At 36.8% G+C, this 24,293-nt stretch overlaps 1 protein-coding gene across 14 annotated transcripts in view; it reads right to left on the minus strand.

Moving 5' to 3' along the window:
• Positions 1-8,528: 8,528 nt before the first annotated feature.
• The window catches only part of MEF2C (myocyte enhancer factor 2C), a 118,794-nt gene continuing 103,029 nt past the window's right edge, over positions 8,529-24,293 (minus strand). For 8 of the 14 annotated variants that reach the window (XM_061369438.1, XM_061369442.1, XM_061369444.1 and 5 more), the window contains 5 exons: positions 18,784-18,956; positions 17,543-17,566; positions 16,513-16,642; positions 15,501-15,636; positions 8,529-8,902 (listed from right to left, as the gene is read on the minus strand). In XM_061369438.1, the coding sequence (XP_061225422.1) occupies positions 8,581-8,902; positions 15,501-15,636; positions 16,513-16,642; positions 17,543-17,566; positions 18,784-18,956 (785 nt within the window). In that variant the 3' untranslated portion in view covers positions 8,529-8,580. The remainder of the gene's footprint in view (positions 8,903-15,500; positions 15,637-16,512; positions 16,643-17,542; positions 17,567-18,783; positions 18,957-24,293) is intronic. The other 6 variants (XM_061369449.1, XM_061369450.1, XM_061369448.1 and 3 more) reach the window with 3 other exon arrangements.

Genomic DNA, 24,293 nt, shown 5'->3' on the forward strand with positions numbered 1-24,293 from the left:
CTGTACTGTGTCTCTGTAATGTATGCAGTTATTAATTTTTCTTGGCTGTTGTGAAGCAAATAAGCAGGTGCATGTTTACACTTAAGTCAACTGGGTGTTCCTTACAATATTGAGAAAGCAGTGTTATACTAAATGGGAAGGCCTGACAGTTTTAGCTCTTGGCTTTTATTCAGGCTGACTGCTTCATTTATACTGTGTTAATTTCTAACACTGTAAGATCAATATGAATAGTCTGAAAAAAAGGGCTTGCAGGGAAAAGAAGGGTGGTTATATTATGTGGTAATACTAGTCACAAGGTCTGCCATGTGGGGTTACATCAAAACTCTGTTTATCTCATTATCTTCTCCCTGACAGTGGTCTGTGGGGGATTGACATTAAAAAAATAATGGCATATATGAATTGTCCCCTAGAATGCCTCCCATTTTCCAGAAATAAGCTGTGGAAAATCTTTTACTCTAGGTGGGAACTCTGTATTGTCACGCTCAACAGGACAAACAGAGCTATGTCCTGTTAACTTATCTAACCCTTAAGAACTGACTCAGGCTTTTGGTTTCCACGGTATTTTACGGCTGCAAGTCCCACTACTTAATTACATGTAATGTGGTCATCATATGTTCTTGTGAACCTGCTGTCTGATTGTTTCTTTGGATATCCCTTGATTCCACTGCTTTTGACAAAGAACATGTGTAGTTTTCCTGCAGATCTGCTGTCTCCATACCATTCACATGAGAATACACATTCATATTTATTTATTTATTTACCATGTTGAAAACTCATATTTAATGTAACTTTTCCTTCAGGCAGATTTCCCCCCAGTTCATCTTATTCTGTATTCTTTTTGAGGTTGAGTAATGTGTATTAGATCAGGGTTTCTTGCTGTAAGAACACATTTGCAAAGGATGTCATAATGATATTTTCTAGTTCCCAGTTAGTTAAAAGAAAATAGTTCTAACATGGTGCAGAAAGTTGCAAAAAAAGTGACTTGGGCCTCCGTCAAGAAGAGATAAATTTACTTCAGATGACTAAATGCTGCACGTATTTTTTTTTTCACAAGCTTATCTTTCACAGTGCAGAGTGTTGCTGTGAGGCAGTGTAATCTCCTTCAAGTTTATGTCAAGTTTTGTGTCCATAGTCTGAAAGCACCGCTGTAGATCAGGCTACTTCTCCACGGCTACCAACTATCAACTAAACACACTTAGGCCAGAAGCCTCCTTTCTGCTTTTCCAAGTTAACTGATGTGTAATACAGCAAACTATAATTAAAGAAGGTGATGTTTTTCCTGATAAATGTCAGAAGGAAACAAAAGGGTTGCATTTCAAGCACCATTCTTTGACATATATTCAGATGTTTAGGCACAGAAGGGCAGAAATGTATGTGCTTTTTTAAAGTTTTTTTTAATATATTTCTTGATATTTCTTCCTTTGTGATGATTTTCTCAGTGGCTCAGAATGCAACCTAGTAAGTGCAACCAATTGCATTTCTACTGGCCATTTTGTGTTGTCTGAGCGTTGTACCTTGTCTTGTCAACGTTCCGTAGTCAGATTCCAGATGCATTTTCATTGTCTCCTTCTTTTGAGTTTTGGTGATTCAACACACTTTTGTACATGCTTGTCACAGGATTCTGTGTTTTCACTTTGAGACTTCACTTCCTATTCTGAACAACTCTCCTGAGTACAGAAAATAATTAGTTGTGCAATGTAGTGTCACAACAAAATTGTGGTTTACACCAGTTATGTTTATGGTGCAAATACACTGCATTTAAGTTTTGCTACCTTTAAGTGTTTCCCCACACACTTACATGTTCTGTTATATCACTTCTTGTCTCCAGTCAAAGAAGTGAAATCTTCATAGGTAATAGTGATAAACCTCTGCCCCTCAGAATGAGGCAATGAGTTTTGTAGCGTAAAAGAGCTTACAGGTCATTATCCAGAGAAACACAAACGGATACTTGAAAGAGACAGCTCTGGATGGGTTATGAATGAATCACATACAGAAGCACAAAGACAGAAGAAGGTAGAAAGGACAGTTAGAACAGTGTGCTTTGCAGCTTTTGGAACCAATGTACTAATTTCAAATTCATTTCCGCAGGCATCCTTGTGTTACCTTTGAACAACCTCTAGCAATTAAGGTGACGCAGAAGGGAAGCAAAGCATATGCTGAAATCTGCTGAGAGAGGAGGAAGAAATACCTTCATCAGTAGAAATACTACTGTTGGTCATGATAGTTGCTAACAACAGTTAAGGTTATCTCAGATGTGTTAATGTGAACTGCACAGTACGCAGTATATATCTGCCTTCTGCAGATGCTCTGAATATTCTGTGTAAATTGTCAAGTGCAGTACACAAATACAGAATAAATGTAGCCTGCGTTTGCTATGGCTAAGCAGTTGGAGCTCCCCAGACCAAATCTGAAGTTCCAGTTCTGTATGTGTGAGGGATCATTCATGGAGCAGGTAAAGCCTTGCTTCATTGCTCTGCATCAGTAAATTTCCATTGAATTAATAAGGAATAGGCTATGTATGTCAATAGAGGCATGAACCAAGTTATTTTCTTTCTATTTTCAGACTAAATAATCTGATTGTTTTAAAATAATTGCTCCTTGCTGCTCCTTGGACCCTCTAAGCCCCAGTGTTTTACCTGTGGAAATGTAGACATTGCATCTGAGTAAGGGTTAGGTATGAGTGTGTCACACTGACAATAAGCAAAGGTATAAACACAATTGACACTCTGTGTTCTCTTTCATGGGACACACACAGCTCTCAGTATAGTCTTCCAGTTCTAAAAAGATGCTATATTGATTTTTTGCTAAAGAAAAGGAGAAAAAACTTTGAGGGAAAGCAAACACTTTGTATGGAGAAGGTGTTTGGCTTAGTTATCTCAGATCATGCTCTTTCCAGTTGTTCTTTAGAATGATATAAGCCTAAAGTGAGAAAGCTTATTTAAAGAACTGGTGACCTCCCCACTTCCATTGCGACACACAATTTTTAAAGCAGAAATACAGTTCATAGAATATAAAGCAAAGTAATCAGTATGGCTATGGTTATTTTTCTGGAGTAATAAATAACAAGACAGGGTTTATAACAAACTCTATTTGCTATGTAATTCCTTTTCCAATGTAGGCATACCGTTATCAGTAATAATCACAGAGATGACTGATTGCAGGCATAAGGACTCCCAGACATGAATTTTCTAAGATTTTAGACAGTACTACATATCGACTGCATTTCCAGAAATATTTTGCTTATTCCTGCCAATGATGACAAAATGTGATTTGAGAAAAACATATTATGCAGTAAACCCAATGACATTTAATCTTAGTTTTAGCATCTAATTATTATGCTGTGTCCAACACTGCAATATCAGAAACATTTTTCTTTAAAGAAAAAAGATTGTCATTAAAAGGAACAAGTAAAAAACAGTGCAGCTGTTTTCTTTCATAAACACATTTAGAAACTAAGCCTTGTACTGTTATTTTTGAAATTGCCACACTCACAAAACACCTTAAGTTATTAATAACTTGAAAAAACATTTCATTGAAGTAAAGGGATCCTTGTAGTCTCAGGCTCCAGAACTATAAATGCTAGCAAGGAAAAAAATAATTAAACAATAACAAAAGTATACAAAAGGGAACAGATTAATTCTGATGCAGTCCCCATGAAGCTGTCATGTTAGAAAAAATATATATAAAGCATACACCCAAGGGATACAAGGTTTTGTCTCAGAATATGTTTTTGGTAGGGTTTTTAAACAGTTCTCCCCATGGGTAGAATTTACAGCACATGTACCTATGGGGGTCTGATTAAGTACCCAAATGCCAGGCATTATTTCACCCTAGCTCCTCTGCTACCTCAGACATCAGGGCCACATTCAGACAGCCTTGTTTAAAACTGTACTAACTTCCAGAGCAGTAATGGAGCTTCTCTAACCTGGTGGGATGAAGTGTGGTGGGGCATTAACATTTGTGAAGACCCACGATGCTCAGGGTGCCACAAAAAGTTGCTTAACTTTTTAAGCAAGCACAAGTGACAGGCAGAGGAACCTTGAGGCAACTGCCAGTTGTTAAAGTGCTGATTCTTTCACGTGTTACTGTGCAAAACAGTGAAAATGGAACATCAAATTAATAAAAAAAAGGCACCACACACACTGTATCACTAAGAAAGCCAGTAACTTTACTGATTTGTCTGCAAAATACAAATTATACCTTATTTCCAGCAGGAGAATCTTTTGAAATTTTCCCATTTTTGTTCACTACAGACAGCTGAATTAAGTCCCTTGAGATACACAGATGTGGTTTAACTTAGTTATAACATTTTGTCATCTAGTGGCGACAAAGTCCAGCTTATGCCGCTGTGAGCCTCTACTTCTATATTTGTTGCAAATGCTTGTATGCTCCCATTTACAAGCTATTTTGTTATCACCATTGTTTTATGGAAGCAAATCCCCATGAAAGAGAAGAAAAAAAGAAAAAAGGATACAACAAACCATCTGAAGCAATCCAAGTGCCTGCGGTAACCCAGGTCTGGTATTAGTTACTCCATGAAAGACTCTGGATACTGCATATCTTTTTCCACTTTTTAAATTTTAAATGAGTTTCTTAACTGACCTTTTTTTTGAATCAAACTGAGGTAAGGATCAGTCTGAGGTATGAGAAGGGAAGGTAGAAATGTAACATCTGATTATGAAAATAATTAAATGGATACTTTTGATGCAGAAGGTCTGTGGCTCAAAACTTGGATTGCTCCACATCTTTGGTTAAAATATATTAACAAAAGCCTTTTATTACATCTACAGTCTGAAGCATTCTAACAGACACCAATGTTCCATCAGTCCTTCAAGAGACCTGTAGTGGCAGGAAATTAATGCCATATAACTGACGACATCACAGCAGATGGCACAAACAGGAACAGATGAAGTATGCCATGTTTAGGCAACAGCCTTTATTGAGGTTTCAAGTGGCTTTTAAAAAATTACAAAGCATTTACCTTCAAGGCGAAGGAAGAAGGAAAGCAAAACAGCTGTTAGGACTATAGATAAAAGAGGGTATATAGGATAACACATACAATACAAAAGGGTTGACATCCTTGAAAACAGTCTATAGGTTCTTTTATTCTTACGCTAGCTTTACCTGAAAAAGATCTGAGGACAACAGATATTTTTATATTATTCATTAAAAACTGCTAAATTCCTCTTCTGGGAAAAATATAAGCCATTTTGTTATAAAACACAACTTTTGAAAAACACTGAAATGACAAAAGCTTTACTGCGAATGGCTCAATGCATACAATATATAGGTTGTGCAGATAGGGTATATCATATAATTGTCACCAGCAATTAAACACTAACTGACAACACCTTTTAATAGAGGTTAGCTTAGCTATAACAATACTTGCAGATGTCCAGAATGCCACTTCAGGTGTTTGAACTTACAATTAAGAATGTTGCCTAAAACATTATATAGCATGGGTTAAGGTAAAGTAAATGTTAATACTCTTTCAGGGCTCTGCCCCAAACTCCTTAAATACAAAGGAATCACACAATAAACCCAAATTAGCTTCGCAAATACAATAAATGGTAAGGTACAGATAAAGGAACAAGAAAGGTAGACAGTTATAGTTTACAGAAAGTGACTTCACAATCAAAGTTGTGCTTCTTATCATTAGATCAGTTTGCAAATACGCATTATCCCCCAAAATTCTGCCAGTATAAGTTAGTTGCCCTCCAAAGCAGGAACAAGAGGGATGACTGGCATTTGTTTTCATGTGATTCTGTTTACTTGTTTGTGTTTGTACAAAAATCATTGTCAGAGTTAATATAAATTGCCCAGGCAATATTTTTCAGGCTACTTTCTGCTTAGTTACTCGCAGTAATATATTACACTGCATCTTCATTAAATATGGTATCTTTCCTTTTTTCATGATTTGTTGAGGCAAATCGCAAGGTAAACTATTAATATGGCTATTCTTCATATATCAATAGACCAAATCCCCTTCCCCACTGACAAGGTTTTACTACAATACTGATAAAGTTGTTTTTTGTTCTTGAAATTACAAGGTACATTTGTGATATATTTGCATATTTTTGACACACCAGAGTTTAAAATTATCAGAAGGGAACATGAGCATAAGTTTATCAGAAGGTGAAGAGAGTGGTTTCAAAAACAGGTTTTTTGTGTTTTAAAATTAATTGTGGGCCCCATTTTACCCGTTTCTTGTTTTGTTTTTGTTACTTTTTGTGATTTTTTTTTTGGTGTTTTTCTTTTTTTTTTTTCAAACATGCGTATCTTTATGTTTACCCTGCGGATTGCTACACGAGCTAAGATGGATGCAGTAGTAGCACAGTATTCTGCTTAAAGAGTTTCCAGATCATGCACCAGCCCCTGCACAGCTGAGAGTGCCTGTAAGGCAGGCATTTATAAAGTCATGATAAGTGAAAAGTGTATGTCCTGATGCAAACTGTAGTCTGTTCATCATTCTCTACTACAGAGAGGTACACTCTTATAGAGCAGTGCACAGCAACTGCATGTATAGGTGGGAAACAGTGTGAACTTCCCTTAACAAAGTATTTGGTGTTTATATTTAGCTGTCGCAGCTATATTCTTCACCATAGTGTCAATGTAGATATGTGACAGTTGGAAGGACTCTTGGAAAAAGGAGAAATATTACAGTTTACTATGGCACTAACATTTGCTTAAACACCTTTTCCCTCCAACAGCAAGATTAGACTGAAACATTTTGAAAATACCATTTTCTTCTGATAAACGAGGGACAAAGAGGGACTTAACAGAAATGATACACTCCCTCTGGTCAAGCTGTTTTAGTCAAAGAAACCACGAGGCAGGAGAAGTTGTGGATGCCATATGCTGAAGTAAAGCTTTCTTGGTTGCTGATAAACAGGGAGCATTGCTCAACAATATGCTCACTGTGAGACGATGTGACCACAAAGGTCCATGAGAACCAGGAACCTGATGGCCCATGTTGGCTGTGAGATCAATCGACGTTTGAATGGTCCTTTAATTCACGATCTCTCTAAGAGTTTTAAATCTGTGAGAGAAGGGAGTAATCCCTACAGTAGCCATGTTCATGGCAACCACTCCCTTAAACTCTCTCTACTGCTTCTGCCAAATATTCACCTGCACTCATGCAACTGACAGCTGTTAGAGCTGTACACCCAATTCTGACAGGCAGAATACCAGCTTTATTAATGAGAAATGGCCAAGTTACGCCAATTTGTCATTTAACCCATGGAAAACTACAAGATACGCAGGACATTAAGTAACAGAAGGGCCCTTGTTACAATGCACAAAACAGCATGAAAGAACTAATCAGTATATACAATGGATCGCAGTTCACCAAACTGATTGTAAAATGCTGTATTAAAATGACTTAAGTTGTTACACCATGGGTAAATTCTAATTTTTTACAGATCAGTCTTTCAACAGCTGACTTTGATCTGTAAAACGTATACCCAGTCAAAGAAAACTGAGAGAAAATAGTTAAATGTGCAACTGCACAAATATAATTCCCCACTATTAAGATAACAAAAACTTTTGCTATTACCATAATTATTATATATATTAGAAAGCTATACACAAGCATGTTAATTTCACAGATTTTTTTAAAAGATTCTTAATATTTTATATAATTAGAAATACACATTTCAAAAACAAAACTTCTGCAAAGAGAAAACAGTTATCCTGGTTAGCAAAGCATGGAGTTCTTGATGGCTTAGGGTAGTGCTTTCTATACAAAAAGTCCTTTTCGTTTGTTTCTTCAGGACTGTTTAAAAGATCAGCAAAGCTATCACGGGAAAAAGAACACATTTTGGCTTGAGGAAACTACAAAAGCCACAAATGCTTTGCAAACTCTGTCTTACTTTTTAATATGAAAATAAGCAAAATGTAATGTACATATTTTTTATATTTGTTTTCATTTAGTAAGTGATACAGACCCAGATTTTTTTAAATTAAATATGTTAGCCCTCAAACTCAACGTTTTTACAAGTATGGTCCTCTTTAAATGTTTGATCCTTTCTAACTGAGTGCCATACTCTAACCATATGCCTGCATGTTTGTGAATGTTTTCGGTATGTCAGGTGAGCCACTCTTTTTCTAGCATCAGTTCATGGCCACCCAACTGCTGGGTCTGTCAAAACACCTGTACACTTTTCTATATGTCTCATAACAGCTGCTTTCTCTCTCAGTAAAGATCTGCCATTTCTGGCAAATGTTTTCCTTTTGTCTATTTACATGTAAATAACGTTGAACCTGCAACATGACGCTATCTATTGTAACATACATTTTGCAAGGGAGCACAACAGTGAAAAGAAGTTAGCCTTAAATCTATTTTGTACAAGTGTTCTGTTGTACAACTCAAGTGCTAAGCTTATCTCAGCATTTCGGTTTATCCTTATACTGTATCACTGAGGCAATGTAAAGTACTTTTACAAAACAGAGTACCTGACTTTTTTTTTCCACACACAGCACATATAATGCATATCGACCCCCCCCCCCCTCCCCCCATTAAGGTATAGCACACACACACTGCAAGGAAAAGAAAAAACAACCTAATAGGTAATAATGTTATCATGTCGCCCATCCTTCAGAGAGCCGCATGCGCTTGACAGAGGGGCTTTCCCTTTCGTCCGGCGAAGGTCTGGTGAGTCCAATGGGGGAGTGGAATTCATTCCGGTGATCTTCTCGGTCACTTCCATCATAGGAACTGCTACAGCTGCTCAAACTGTCAACGGGAGATCTCCCAGCCTCATGGCGCGTGTGCTGTGGGTATCTCGAGGGTGTGGTGGTACGGTCTCTAGGAGGAGAAACAGGTTCTGACTTGATGTTGAGGCTTTGAGTAGAAGGCAGGGAGAGATTTGTACTCTGAGATAAATGAGTGCTAGTGCAAGCTCTGTAGGAGGAAAGGAAACCCAGTTATAGACGGAGGAGGCATGGAGCCCCCAGATATGCACAAACACTCACACAAAACACCAGTGTAAAGGCTCGCAAGGGGTCAGCACCTGCAGAAAGCATGGGGACTCTGTTCTGGGCAGAATTCACCAATTCAAAGCAATGAAAAACATCACAACAGATGTGGACATGACCCTGGTTTGAAAGGAGATCTCAGTTTCAATCTCTCCTTTTTTTACCTCAAGTGTCTCAAATTTTGGAAGGCGAGCCTTTGCACTGTTGCAATCACCTTTAAAACTAATGCTTGTGTGTGTGTATGCACCGGCTGAGACAGGGGAGGCATGGACTTTCTGCTGGGATTAATCCAATTAGTTTGAGTGTGCTCAACTAGTTTTATTGCTGATTATTTTGACACATGACTTCAGATGCAAAGCAGACATGAAAGATTGGGCCAGGTACAATTTATACCATTCAGAATAGAGTGAAATTACTGGTCCTAGTAATTTCTGGTCTTAGACATTAATAAAATACCACAGGGAGGCAAGGATTTAGATATGATTTTATGGTTCAAATCTATGAATTCCTAACTCAATCCAGAATGCTTTTCAATAAACAATCAAAGAGAAGTTGAAGAGTACTGGAAGATGTCAGGATTGTGCTATTTGCCTGTAGGTGAGCCCAGCTCAGAGGATGCTCCTAGCACCAAGAGAAACTGCTATGCTAAAACTTCTTCAAAGTCAAGCTGTATAACTATTCTAAGTTAATTTTCTTTCTACGCATTTCTGTGGGCAGAGGGAAGCTGAAACAGGCAGGGAGGAGAGTGAATACCGAGAATGTGTTTTATCTCTGTGGGAGAAATGACATAATTGCATCTGCAGGATGTTTTGTGCAAAAGCACCACCTCCTGGTAAAACCTGACTTTTTGCTATTAAAACAGTTCTCAACATGCGGTTCCCATTATGTTCCACTTCAGGGACCATTTGCTAGGCTAAAGTTAGCGTCTAACCCCTAAGACACAGTTTCAAGGTTTCTAATGAGTCTTTATACAGGGGGAGACTGAAGGCAGCAGGGGCAATAGGCTACTTGGCCTCGTAAGGTTTTAAATGCAAGGCGATGTGCAAGCATTTTACTGCAAGTAGAAGAAATACTGGGATTTGGAAATATTTTTTAAGCATTTAGAAGACACAAGTAAGTTTACATGTCGTCTTTTAATTTATTGAAATATCTCACTTTTCCTGATATCAACTGGGAGTCGAGCTTTATTTCAGCAAAATGCTGTTTTCCTCTGACAGATCTAAAATGAAACTATATGGCTTCTATATTGAATGATATCAGCTGCTTTTACCAGGAATTATTGAGTCTCTAATAATGGATAGATCTTGTTAGAAAACAGAAAAACCAGGATGTTCTACCTCCAATTGCTTTTATGTACCCTTCACTCCTATATGGACGAATGTGCCTAATTTGCAGTCACCCCTTTCATAAACCACAGAGTTTGTGAGTACTAGCCATTACAGTAGCAAATGTAGGCTTTTTTTTCCTTTTTATTTTTTTCCCAAAAGGTCATTTTCTTTGTATTTGTTAAATTAGCACATTTAAGAAACTGTAAAGCTAAGACTGTGTCATTCCAATTCAGTGAAATACTCTACTCTTTTCTGAAATATTTTTGAAAAGAATCCAACAAGAATAAAAATTACATTCCTAGGGTTTTGTTCATTTTGTTGGTTTTTTAGCTTTTCATTTCCAGTGACTTTACTTTTCAGGTGCTTAGGAAATGCTAAAACAGGCTGCTAGTTTAGTATATATGATAAGATTACATATGTTTTTTTGATGCCAAGCTGATAAGTAAATCTGAAAACCCCATAATAAAGGATGCTGGAGAATGGGGGTTTGATTTAGAAGTGTTTGATAAGGGCAGAAGACATGTCACTTCGAAAAGCTGGGGACAGCTGAAAAAGCCATGCAAGTAAAAAACAACCATATTCAGCCAAATTTGTTCACATTGAACATACTTGCATTCTATTGTGTGACAACTCCTGAAGGACCAAATCTAAAGGGATAAACTGCATTTATAATTAAAGAGAGCTACTACTGCTATACTGCTATGTTGCTTTTTAAATAGTTTTTTAAAATTGAGTGTGAGAATGTGTATCTGCACTTTTCTTTAGATTCCTGTGACTTATCAGCAGGCTTATGTAAATACTTGGCATATTAACATGTGGTGATTTAAAAAATGCTCCAGGTTAATCTGCATTTTGAACAGTATTTTTGTAAATAGAGAAAGATTAAGAAGTTATTTTGGCATATCAGGAGTAAATTTTTTAGGTTTAAATCAATATGATAAATTAAAGCAATTATTCTGAGTTAGCATTCAACTTAAAATAAATAAGTATAGTCTTTTTCTGCTATTGTGAATTTTAATACATGTTTTCTAGTGATTACAATTTACATGATTTCATTAAAATTTTCTGAAACATTTTTATGATAATTTCATGTTAGCTAAAATGGTCAATTACAAGGTAATCCTACTGTAACACATAGATGTAAATAGTGAAATAGCACATAAGTGCAGTCTTCAGACCTGTATCCTAAAGAGCTCTAGAATAGAGCTGTATTATAAAACCCAAGAATTCTGTCCGCTACAAAATGATTTCTTTTCATCTATGTGTATTTGTGACTGAGGAAAGTGCTGTTTCTATCTACAGAAAGGGACACCTTCCACTTGACCAGGTTGTTCAAAGCTCAGTGCAACCTGGCCTTGAATGCTGGCTCCTATTTGGGTTCAACACTGAATAACTACACAGGTCTGCTGTGTAAGAGATAGGAAGCATGTCAGGGTGAAATGAGCGTGTAGGTGGGTTTGGTCCTTGTGATGCCAGTGAGATCAGTTCTGTGTGCATCTCCATCTGTTCAACTCACAGACTGGTATGGAAGCTCAGCATGCACGGAGAGATATGCAGGTCTGAGTAGGTGACGAGTGAGGACATAAAATGCATCAGTTAGATTTTCACTGAGGGAGGAAGCAGTCCATTGAAGGAAGAGCGAGCCTCACACCTTTTCTTTTGTGGCCATACTTGCTTCTCTGAATTAGTTTGCTTCCTCACTTCATGTAAGTTTTCCCCATAAATGTATTTAAGGAACCATTGAACATTCACAGCAAAATTTAGTTATGTAACTTTAGCTATGTGTTAGTTGGTAACTAGGAGAATAGAAGATATTTTTGACTTGCTAGCAATGCAACCTCCCTCCCCTCTGTTTTTCTTTTAGGTAAGTAGGGTTTTTTTTCACATGCTTTGATCAATGCAAAAGCAGAAAAAGAATTTCTGTGTCAGGATATTCTGACTAGCTTTCACATACTCAGTTCTACACTTTGAAAAGAAAATTCTAAAAGAAGAATAATATTAACCTAAATCACTGGAACATCTCATTTACAATGGTGGCAGGAGAAAAAAGGTTGAATCCTAAATATACAAGGGTTTTATTCAAATCAGGAACTGATATAAATTCACAAAACATGATGTCTAAAATTTTCAGTAAAACTTGTTCAGTAGAGAATATTTGCTGATATCTAGCTATTCTTATTACCTAACCAAAATTAATCATTGTCAAGTAATAAGCTTGCTATGTAAGAGTCACAGAACAAGTTAACAGTATGCTTGAATTTGGACAATCTCTTATTCTGGTGGGTAGAAGTACGGAGAAACTTCTACAGATAAACTATCTATACTTATACAATTATCTATACTGAAGATTTTTCAGATGAAATGCTGTTTCTGTGTTTGCACTTATATTTCAGGAAAGCCAAAATTTCACCTGCAGGTGATACTTAAGGAAGAAAATATTATCTCTTCAACTGGGAAATACGGGTGTAAGAAAACATTTTCCATATAATGGCCTAAAATTAGGTCATTATTTCAAAGCTTGGCATGGCCTTCCCTCTTGTTTAGCAGCAATTAAATTCAGGTAGACTCTCTGGTCGATGCTAAATAAGCAGTAACCTTCTCTATAAGAAACACTGAACCAATATTCAGCCAAAATTCCAAAATTTTGGGAGGGATTGATTTTCAATAGAATTTGTATGTATTTTTTTTCCAGGTGTAGACCTAGTTTAAAGACTGCAAAAGTACTATTTCGCTTTTTAACCTAAAAAGCTGAGACTTGTTTTGATGTCCCTGTTATATCAAAACAGACTCTATATTATTGTCCTGTTCACAGGGTTCATAAAAAACCTGAAGGCTGCCCAGGCAGAGAAAATGAACTACTTCCATATCCTCAGGTATTTGCCCTCAGGCCTACTGACACCAGTACAGTTGTTAATTGTAGAACCAACATGAAGATGTAAGAATTAGGTTGTAGACATCTCCAGTTATCTTAAAGATGGTTCTGACAGTGCTGCTGAAATTGCTGGGGACTTATCTGGAGAAAGCTAATATATCTAACTGCATCTTATTCTATTACTAACCATGTTCTGCACTGCACTGAGGAAGAAGGGCTGGTTTGCACTTTCAGGTTTTGGTTAAAAACAAAACCTGCTGAGGACTTAGGCCCTGTTTTCTCACTGATCTTCACAGCCTACTGCTACCAAAAAAGATCTTTCAGTTACCAAATCTTTCCAGTATATGACCTCACTCAGCACAGGGATTTGGGTTGTCAAAACCTTTGTAGATGTATTTTCTCAAATACCTGGGGATGACTACAATTTTGTGTGATTTAATCTTCCTGAAAATTCTAGCTCAGGTTGACATGGAGTGAATAAGTTCTGTACAGTTTAAAGTTTTTCAGATCATAAAAGAGTTAGTAGAGGTACTTTTGCATGTAGAACTCAGTGACTAAAATAATAAAAAAAAAAAAGCTTATGATTTTCTGCAGAGATAGAAGACTTCTCCATAACTGTCAATGAAGCAGCTTTCATAGCTGAATTCATTTACAAATAACTGAAATAATAATAATAATAATTAGCAACTCAGAATGTATTCCACCAGCCACAGCTATTACACTTTGACATTCTGTGATATGAATTAGAAACAGATGACAATGTGTGACATATCTGAAAAGGCATGTAGTCAGTTTAGGTTTTCATTTATACTTTTCTGGTTAACCAAATAGCCTTATTACATTCTTTGGTACACCACTGAAAACAATCAGCTTATTGTAAGGACATACATTGATATCTAACATGTGAGTTTTCAATTTATTTGAGGCTTTATGTCTTTAGTTGTAAAGTTAGCCTGAATTTTGCTCCAGAAACTGTGCAAACTCAAAAAGAAAATAAAAGTAGCATAACAGAAAGGTTTTAAGAGTATTTTTTTTCTAGCACAGCAACTGTCAGTTATATATTTTTATGTAGTTAGTATGTATATATGATTATTTATATAGAAATGAGGTTTAAAACATTTGTTTCTTCTGAAATACTTGTATAGCTGTCCTTTAAAAACCCAGACTGTCTGTACATGGTAAAGAAATTACAGTAAGCTACAAAAAGTGGTCAGATACATAAATTAGAAGGAGAGTTTTGAAGTTTAAACCACATTTATACTATTAAATAGTTTCACATTATGGCAACCATCTTGCAAAAAAAAAAAAATTAGTGCATATGTGCAACGCCTCTTTCTGAGGGGAAAATAATGTTTACTTTTCAAATGCATGTGAATTAAATTTCTCCTCATAAACACACTCCAGCTGTTCTCAGCTTCAATTTTTATAACGAAAAATTTTGCAATTCAAACACGGCTGGCCCTGCCTTAGGCTATGTGTGGTGTGCTGGTGAATGCCCATAGCCTTAGTCAGTAGAAACTGCAGATAATAGGATTTTTGAAGATCACAATCTTAAAGCTCACCTCAATGAGCTAATAGGCTTTGCTTTTTCAAGAATGCTTTAGGTGACCTCTCTGTGTGAATTTTCACACTTTTAAAAATGCTGAAATGATTCAGCTTTGTGCTTCACCAACCTTGAGTGAATGTCTTGAAATTGGCCACTAGAGGGCACGAATACCTACCTCCGTCAACACAGGCCAATAAATCACAATAAGCTTTGTGGGTTTACGGTTCTTAGGCCTAACTATGTTACTTGCTTGTAGAAAACACTTCCAAAGAAATTAAACTTGAATGTCAGAGTTAAGAAGAAGGGAGAATGTGCTTATTCTATAAGGTTAAGGCTTAATCTCAGGTCAAATCATTACACTGCTCTTACTTGATTAAAAATATTAAGAAAATTTTCAAGTTTACTGTAAATGTTTGTGCTATAGTAACTGGAAATAAAAAGCTTAAATGGCAAAAATGGCAAAATACAGCAATAGCATAGTGTAAAGGTTTAGTCTGGTCTTTCGTAGTGACATAAAGTGCTATTTAAAGAAATAAAGACTAAGCCACAAATAGTAGTCTTTACTACACTATTGAGAAAGCGTCATGATCACAGAATATTTAATTGCAGCTACCTGGCAAATTCTTAATGAAACAATTAGTTCCAGTTTTGTGAACTGTAGCTCTTACATGTAGTAAATGTGTGCTGACAAAAAGTCATCTTGATGTATTTCAGATTTGGGATTACCGGGAAGACTGGAGTCATTGTAGAAAATTAAAATAAAGGAAACAGTGCTTACCCCAATTGACTGAGGGCAGATGGTGGCATGTTATGTAGGTGTTGCTGTTGCCAGCCAGTCACAGAGCCAAGATGAAGAGCACTGGCTGTATTAAACCCAGAGAGAGATGATATATCTGCACTGCTCAGAGAATATTCTAGATTTGAAAACAGAAAAGACAATAATTAAAAGAGAATTAAAGAGGAAGCAATTAAAAAATAACTAGCATCATCATTTTCATATGTCACTTTATAAGCCTTTTCATTTTAATTACACCAATCACATTAAGTTGCAGCAGAAAAGTAGACCTTCCTCTTCCCTCAACTCATTAACTTGGGAACAAATAATACACTAATAATTACTCTGTAATTTAGCAGGGCTTTTCTGGATCTGGAAGATCCAAAGCACTGTCAGCTTGTATATCCACCATAAGCTAAATATGTGTTCTGAGAGAGTCAAAGACTTGAAAAACAATAATGTTTTGGTTAGTCTTCCTTGCAGAAGACAGCATGCAGCCTGCATCTGAGCAACGCACATCTTCTCTAAGAGCATTGTCTCCATATGCCAGCTTGGTCTGTTCAGCAGCAATGTGCAACAGGAACTGGAAAGGATCTCTTGATGCTTCATTTCTAGTCTCTCTCAGATAGCTATGGGGTAGCCCAAAAAGTTACTGAACTCTGGAAACCAGTGAAGCTGCTTGCTCCTGCTACCCTTCTGACTTTCAGGAGGTACACTCAAGTACATGAAATTACCCATGGTATTAAGAAATGTCTTTTAAGTTACATTTTTTATTAAAGCCAAAGAAATAAAGCTATCAAATAAGTTTTGCATTCAAACAAAATAGCTAACTTTAAAACAGATATGTCTCAAGTTAGTGACAGACAGAGGGTAAGTGAATGCTGTATGGAAGCATATCAACTGTGATTTTTTCAGTTTCTGCCAATGAACGTCAGGTAGTTTGTTAGTCCTGAGACAGACATTTGTCATCGCGTTGCTCCCTCCCCCAGCCTTTAAATCTTGCTCCCATACTTACCAGTACCATATGTTGTTGAGATGGCTGATGGGTATCCTCCCATCCCTTGCCCTGGTAGAGTAGGAGTTGCTACGGAAACCACTGGAGTAGCCAATGACTGAGCAGACTGGGAGTTATTTATCCTTTGATTCTTTTAAAGTAAGTAAAATAAACATATTATTGACTAGTTTTAAGTCAGTATAGAAGCTGTCTGGGTACGTTTTGTGATACATACAGTCTGATAGGAATTTCTAGAAATTAATCTTTTAACATGTGGCTTTTATGAACTCTGCCAAACTGAAGCCTTCAAGAGACCAGTTGTCACCATAGTAACCCATTACATCAGTATCTCCTAGGTAACTGAACTAGTAACAAGTAAGATTGCTTTTATTGTTGGTGGGAGAACAGATCGTGTGAAAAACTAATGGAATATGTAAACTCTATTCCAGTTGTTTTCCTTTTCACTCAAATGGAGGGGAAAAATAATAAAAAATAGAGAAGTGATAGAAAAAACCCCTAACCCAGCCCTACTGGATTATATGCTTTCAAAGTGATGGCACCCCGGGAGTGTTGCACACGGATGTCTTTCCAGCAGATGGTGCTCTGACTACTTCATTTTTTGTGCAATAAAACAAACTTCAAGCTTGTTAAGACAGCTCAGCACTTACATACTTATGTCTTGCACCAGGGCACTAGATGTTGCACTTGAAAATTTGTGCTAGAGAACTCTAATCTTGGGACTGGCAAGATAAAATGACCAGAGAGACACCAAAAAATATGTCAGGAGGCTGCACCATCTTCAGCAGAACAAGTTTACACTCTCTCAAGGCATCAGCAACAAGCAAGCTTTATCCTAGCATATATTTAGCTTGAGTACATGCAACAACTGCACCTGGTCTTCCATACTGCTGCATTTCAAAAACTATGATGGCCTTGCTGTTCAGAGTAGTTACAGTAAAGTTTCCCAACACTTCACCTACACAAGTATCAATTATACAAAAGAATGGGTTTTCTTTTCCTTGTTATTAAGATGAACATCGCTACCACTTACCAGGAGCAGGTCAACATCCTCAGACTGAGTGCATAGGAAAGGAGCATTAAAAATTAGTGAATATAAATATTTACCAGGATGCAGATTTCTATCTTAAGGAATAGCTTCATTTGATGATAGGGCAGCAATTAAACAGTTTCTGAGGATAGTCTTGAAATATAACATGTCACAGATCTCTTTGATTTCCTTCTGATGGGATGTTTGTCTCAACTGCAAGGACAATCCACCCAGTTTGCAGCACAAGACTTTCTCTAAGACTGTGTTGCTATACCTGGTTTCAGGAGACCTCACCATTGACCTGACCCTTGGAAAAATATCAGTTTCAAGGACCTTGGAATAAATCATTTGATGTAGACATCTTGTCACTGCTTTGGTTGACTTTGAACATTTTCCTGTAGGAGACCATTTGTTACCTCTCCTCTCAGAAGGCAGCACCACATTTAAGGTGAGTGGGTTAGTTTGACGTTCAAAGTTAATTTATGATGTGTCAAGCTGAAGCAGCCAACTTGGAAGTTGTTTTAATAGTGTTTGTTACATAATGTAAAAACATGCTTATCATGTCACTTAATTTTACCATCAAGATCCTTTTTAAATTAAACTCACTTTTAATGTTAAATCACTCACGAAAGCTTTGCTTGCAACCACTAACTGACTTTGGGATGGGAACTACAAGACATGCATGACACCTTTGCGATTCAATCTTCCAGCCTGCCTAAATTTCGTTAATCCTGGCAGGAGATGCAGCAGTTTCAGGCTCCTTTTTATCCTACTCCATCTATTTACTACATCTTATCATTACAAAATGGAGATCAGAGTGATAGAGTTCCGGTTAATTTATGTGTAGTTAAAATGACATCTGATGAGAGTCTGTGTGGTTAAACGTTTAAGAAAAACACAGGAAGTTAGGAATACACAGGGTTAAACCAAGCCTTTATAACAAACACAGGAAAAGCTTTTCCAGCTACTAGGAAAGAGGGTGCAGAAGTTTAGACTGTACAGGACACAGCTCCTATTTTGCAGCTCAGTAGAAAAAAGGGAGGAAGTAAATACGACTTCATAAAAGCAATAAAACAGGCTCTGCCTACATCCTCAGCTCAATGTCAAGCCTTAAGGTGAAGAGAGAAAGACCAAAAAAGAAAGAAAGCGGAATGTTATTCTGGTTGTAGTTTCCTGAGCAGGCTTGAAATTCCTGAGTATCTCTTACGTGAAGGAGAGAAAAAAAAGCTTTGAAAATGCATTACCACTGATGGCATTGTATTCTTGCTGCCAGGTGGAATAAGCACACGGAGATCTGGTTTACGGTTGTTCATTCCCAAATTCATTGGAGGCGGAGATTTTGCTTGCATATTCTTGTTCAAGTTGCCAGGTGAGACCAGCAGACCTGGTGAGTTGCGGGGGTTGCCATATCCATTCCCTGTTTAGGTAAAATAAAAGAAAAAAAGAGAAGAGGAAAAAAGAGAGAAGGTTTATAAACTCCAAGATATTTCTTAAGACTGAATACTAAATATGTCAAATAATAATAATTAAAAAAAAATCAAGGTAAATACCTCTGTCATGCAATGTGCCTTTATAGGAAAACACAACACATCCCATATTTTCCTATCCTATCCCATGTATAGGGCAGGTAGTGACAGGACAAGGGGGGATGGCTTTAACCTGACAGAGGGGAGATTGAGATGAGCTCTTAGGCAGAAGTTCTTCCCTGTGAGGCTGGTGAGGCCCTGGCACAGGTTGCCCAGAGAAGCTGTGGCTGCCCCATCCCTGGCAGTGTTCAAGGCCAGGTTGGACGGGGCTTGGATCAACCCGGTCTAGTGGAAGGTGTCCCTGTCTGTGGGAGGGGGTTGGAATTGGACGAGCTTTAAGGTCCTTTCCAACACAAAATAGTCTGGGATTCTGTGATCACTAGAACAACTGGTGTAAAATTGTTTTCACTCAGGGCAGCTGACATCTCAGCAATGTGCTGAAAATAACTTCATTATGTGACTCTTATTTGCTGCACTATGGTATATAGCACAATACACTGCACTCAAAGTAGCCAAGACCTTTTTTCCCTACAAGACAATCGGGATAATCAGACATTCTTGTAGCTTTAAAGAATGTTTTCTCGACAGCTACAGAGGATTCTGACTTTCCTGATTCAGCCCTTTCCAGGTCATGATTTTGTTTTGTTTTTAAACAAAGGATTTGTGTAGAAAGGCTATAATTACCAGAAGAGGCAGGGAGAGGACTAGGAAGATTCTTGAGTGTTTCTGGCTCAAGAGTGTTTCTGGCTTTTTGGACCTGATTCTGTCAACACTAAAGTCAATGGTAGCAAGAGCATAACCTTATTTGGAAAATACCACCCTATCTTTCATCCTCATCTCCCTGCTGCTTTCTGCATGCCTCAGGAACAATTCTGACAGGCAAATGCTTCATTTGCCTTTTTCAGAAGAGGGTTCTCTTCTCTCGCCATGCAGTACTGACAACTGTGTATCTGTAAGGTTACTGACCTACCAGTCTACTGAAAATGAGACCTTCATATTTTATGTGACTAATTTCACCTCCTAGCCACAAAGTGTGAGGAAAGAGATGACTTCCTAGTGTAGGCTTACTTCTGTCTGCACAGGCTCAAGAGAGAAACACAAACTGCTTGGTCATAAGAGATGGAATAGCATGAAAACTAGTACAGAAAGAGGGAACTTTCAAAGATGAATACCAAGAAAGCAAATGCTAGGGGAGGCTTTCTGTTCTGTGCTCATCTTCTGTCCACAGCTCACAAGCTGAGACACATAGAAACAATGTGGGAAGAAGAGCTAGTGAGTGTGGGTGAGTCCGGTGAGCCAGAAGCCCTGGACCTTCAAATTCCCTCTGTAGTCCCAAAGGCAGTGAAAAACTCAGTATCTCACTGGTTTTCATACATGAAATTGGGTTTACAGCCCTAGAGGACATAAATGGATCATAAAACTAAATTTTATAAAGTCTATGACGTGGACATAAAAATGACAGTACACAAGAGTGAATGTCTCAGATACGTTAGGATAACTGAGTGCGCCCAAGCATGACTAACATTAAAACCATGTTACGAATCTGCAAGCACATTAGCTAATTGTATTTGTCACATCAGCAAAGTCCATGACAAATAACTGTCAAAGGCTCTTAAACACAAAAATAACGCTTTAGGGTCTGAAAGACCCTGAACTGTGAACACTAGACTTGGGACAAAGGAAAAGTATCACAAAGTGCCTGACTTCTATATTTGTGAGGCACCTTCAGCCACAGGTCTGACTCAGCTTGTTTATGTTCATGCTTTTTAGTTTCATGTTATCCTCAGCCTTTGTAAATAGGAATTAAGATGAAAATTTAGAAGCACTCAGATATTTCAGAGATTTTGTATTAAAATATTTTTCATAGTCAGTCTTGCTATTTCCTCAGTAATAGTGAGATAAAATGAGTTAATGAAAAAAAGGGTATTTTACACTTATGAAGCTAAAATAGCAGAACACTGTCAAGAATTTTCCATTTTGTGTCAGTAGGCTGGGTTTTTAAGTGAACATTTGCTCTCAACATGGATTTGCTACATACTGTGCTCTAATTGATGCTATGTGTTACCAGAAGTAGCAAAATTATAAGGGGCATTTCGAATATGCAACAGTATTTTCTCCTAGAACATTCAGTGCCTTTTTAAAGGTGATCTGTTACAAATGGAATACCGAAAAACTAATGGCGTAGGGAAGTGATCAACAGAAGAAACTGAAGCAAAGTAGTTTCTCTGGTGCGGGTTTCATACAGGATCTGTTTTACCAACAGGAAGTAAAGCTGTCTTGTGAAATCTGTTGTATGACAAGCATTTGCTCAGAAAGTGAAAATGAAGCTTTTTGAAGAAGCAACGTATTTTTTTTTTAGTTCTACAATATACAATCTAAGATGTTTAACTTAACAGCATCCACTGTAATCTGTAAGTTTCTATGGCTGTGATTTGCAGAGAATAGAAACCCCTACAAGAAAAAAATCCCGTTTTCTACATAAAATTTACTTAACATAATTCACTTTAAAGTATTATGAGAAAAAAAGCATCCGTATATAACTTTTCAGAAACTTTTGTCTGATGTTTATATTACTTACCTACTGATGTACAGTATTTTGACTATGATAACGTTTCTTACATTTATATTTTTAGAACACCAGATTATTTTTAATAACTACTGCAATCTTCTCTTTACCAGTAGATTTCTGCTGTTCATGGCACATTATGCCAGCTAGCATTTTGGAGCCATATAATAACCATTCCTTTTTCCAGACACCAAATTGTTATTCTTTTGGTATAATATGGACTCAGGAATGTAAGGCTGTGGACCTTAAACCGATGATACAGAAACCCATGATTTGAAAATCAATGATGAATGCATGCATGCGGTTTAGAGTTAAGAAGAGTCTGCATTTAAACCAGCTCTTTAAACTGTATCCTCCTTACTCAGAAAGCTGTGGCCTGCTCCGAGGCAGCTGCCCCACCTTCAGACAAATCCACTGAAGAGAATGGCCTCATTTACATTCGGAGGCAAAAAAAACCCTTATAAGACTTCTAATATACAAATTAAACCTTCCTTCATCCTATACTTTAAAATTACACTCTGCCTGGACAATTATCAATTTAGAAGTGACTGTATGCAGAACACTGCATTTCACTATCCACTTGAAAGCGCAAAAATTATATGTCATGTATGAATGGATTTCCTGATTATAGATTATAAGAAAATGAAAACCAGATGGATTTTACAGCAAGTTGGCTTTACATTTTTATTTGGTTAAAAGCCATATTTTTGCTGGAATAGAACAGTTTTAAACATTATGGATATAACTTGCAATGCATAATGAAAATAAAAACAGTAGATACACAAGTTTTAAAGGGCATATGTCAGAATTTACAAATTTGCAGCATTTTCAATTCAAGAAGTTTTCAGAGAAAATTATTTTTACTTGTGTTGTTTGTTATACTGCCTTGAAAGAATAAAAAAAATTTTCACAGAAAAGAGCTTGTTTCTAGACAGAACTAGTGGAGCAGCACGTTGTCATGAAATGCAGTGCCAGACTTTGTATTTGGACTAATGGCAGAATATAAAGACAAATGCTTTCTGAGCATAGAATGCTCTTCTTGAGCATGTTCCCACATTCTGCATTTAGGCACAAGTGCCACTGATTTTAGAAGGAATTATGTCCAAGTACAGACAGAATGATTAATCTCTGCAATGGCACTTTATGAAAACATCCAGAAAAGTTATTTTTGATCACAACTAGTTAGTCAAGAAGAATTATAAAAAAAAAAAAAAAAAAAATCATTTACTCATGGAAAACCACGATTTTAACAAACATTACAAATTCGTGTACTACTCTCTTAAATGGTCACTTTCATGTTTTAAGTAAAGATATGAGTAGGGCACAAGTTTATTCAGGACACGACAGAGAGCAAAATTTACTTCTCCTTTTTTATCCTCTGTTAGTAACACCTGTACCTTACAGGTAGTTTTGGTCATTAATGTTATAATGGTTGCAATTATTGACACTTCGAGTTAGGGCAATAATTCTATGCTGAGCATTTAAACCAGGAAACTTCTCATGTGTTAAGGTAACACAAGTGAGGGAAGAATAATTTATTTCCATTCTCTCAACATTCTTGAACAGTACTGTCATGACTAAGTCAAGAAAATTTAGAAAATTTTTTTATTTTTGTTTTCTTGAAATTTTTAACCTGTCATGTCCCTACTTGTTTCTTTTTGATTCGTGATTTCAAAGATAAAAGAAAAACTGAATGAATAAAACCCTATGGTAATCCTAGAAAAATGAAGAACAAGACATACAATCTACATTTCCTTTCTTTGATCTCTCTTTAATTTACTCTAATGTTTCTCACTGACCCTATGTTTGGAGAATTTAAAAAATCTTTAGGAACCTGATATGCCTACCTCTGTTTAATTTTAGTAGGAAAAGTGCTTTCAGATTCTCAAGGGAGTCTCACAAAATATTAATGGTCATTTCAAGTTTCCAGCAAATATATGCTCTTGCTTGTGGAAATTATAACAATTTTTCCAAGAAGAACAAGTGCATACTATTTCATGGAGGATTCCTGCTTCTTATGGGGTTATATTAAATGCGCATGCCATATATATGTCATTATGACTGACTGCTAAGCCTATCAAAAAGAATGTTAAATTTAAAATGAATCTATATAGACATGAGAGCCAACTATACTACAATTTACCTCCGCTTCAAAATACATGTATATATAAAAGAATCAATGTAGGAATAGAAATTTATCTAAATTCACACCCAATTTTGTACCAGATTTTTTTTTTTTTTTTTAAGAATAGGAAGACAATGAAGAGTACCTCAACAACTTTTTTTTATATTTTTAGAAACCATATAGAAATAATATTAATAAAAAGGTAAAGATTCCTATAACAGTGTAAGACTAAGCCAATATCCAGGTCTCCCTGTAACTCATCCATTCCTGCCATGCAGGTTGTAAAACTGTCAGTGGGAATTTCTTGCTCTTCAAGTCTAAAGCTATGTAAAATTCTCTAATGGCAATACAGTTGTCAAAATTATTTCTAACCCTTGGGCTAGTGCCCTATAAAATCTGACACATCCTTACAATCTACTTTATGTGCGCCATTTGCAGGTGTACACTACTACTGCTGCTGCTAAAAGGTATGTGTATCCCATACTGCAGTAACTGGGGACAGATTTCATAGAATCATAGAATCAGACTGGTTTGGGT

Source organism: Neopsephotus bourkii, unplaced genomic scaffold, assembly GCF_033783945.1.
Source record: "Neopsephotus bourkii isolate Nb327-2 ecotype Australia unplaced genomic scaffold, CSIRO-AGI_Nbou_v1 NB_1495, whole genome shotgun sequence".
NCBI lineage: Eukaryota > Metazoa > Chordata > Aves > Psittaciformes > Psittacidae > Neopsephotus > Neopsephotus bourkii.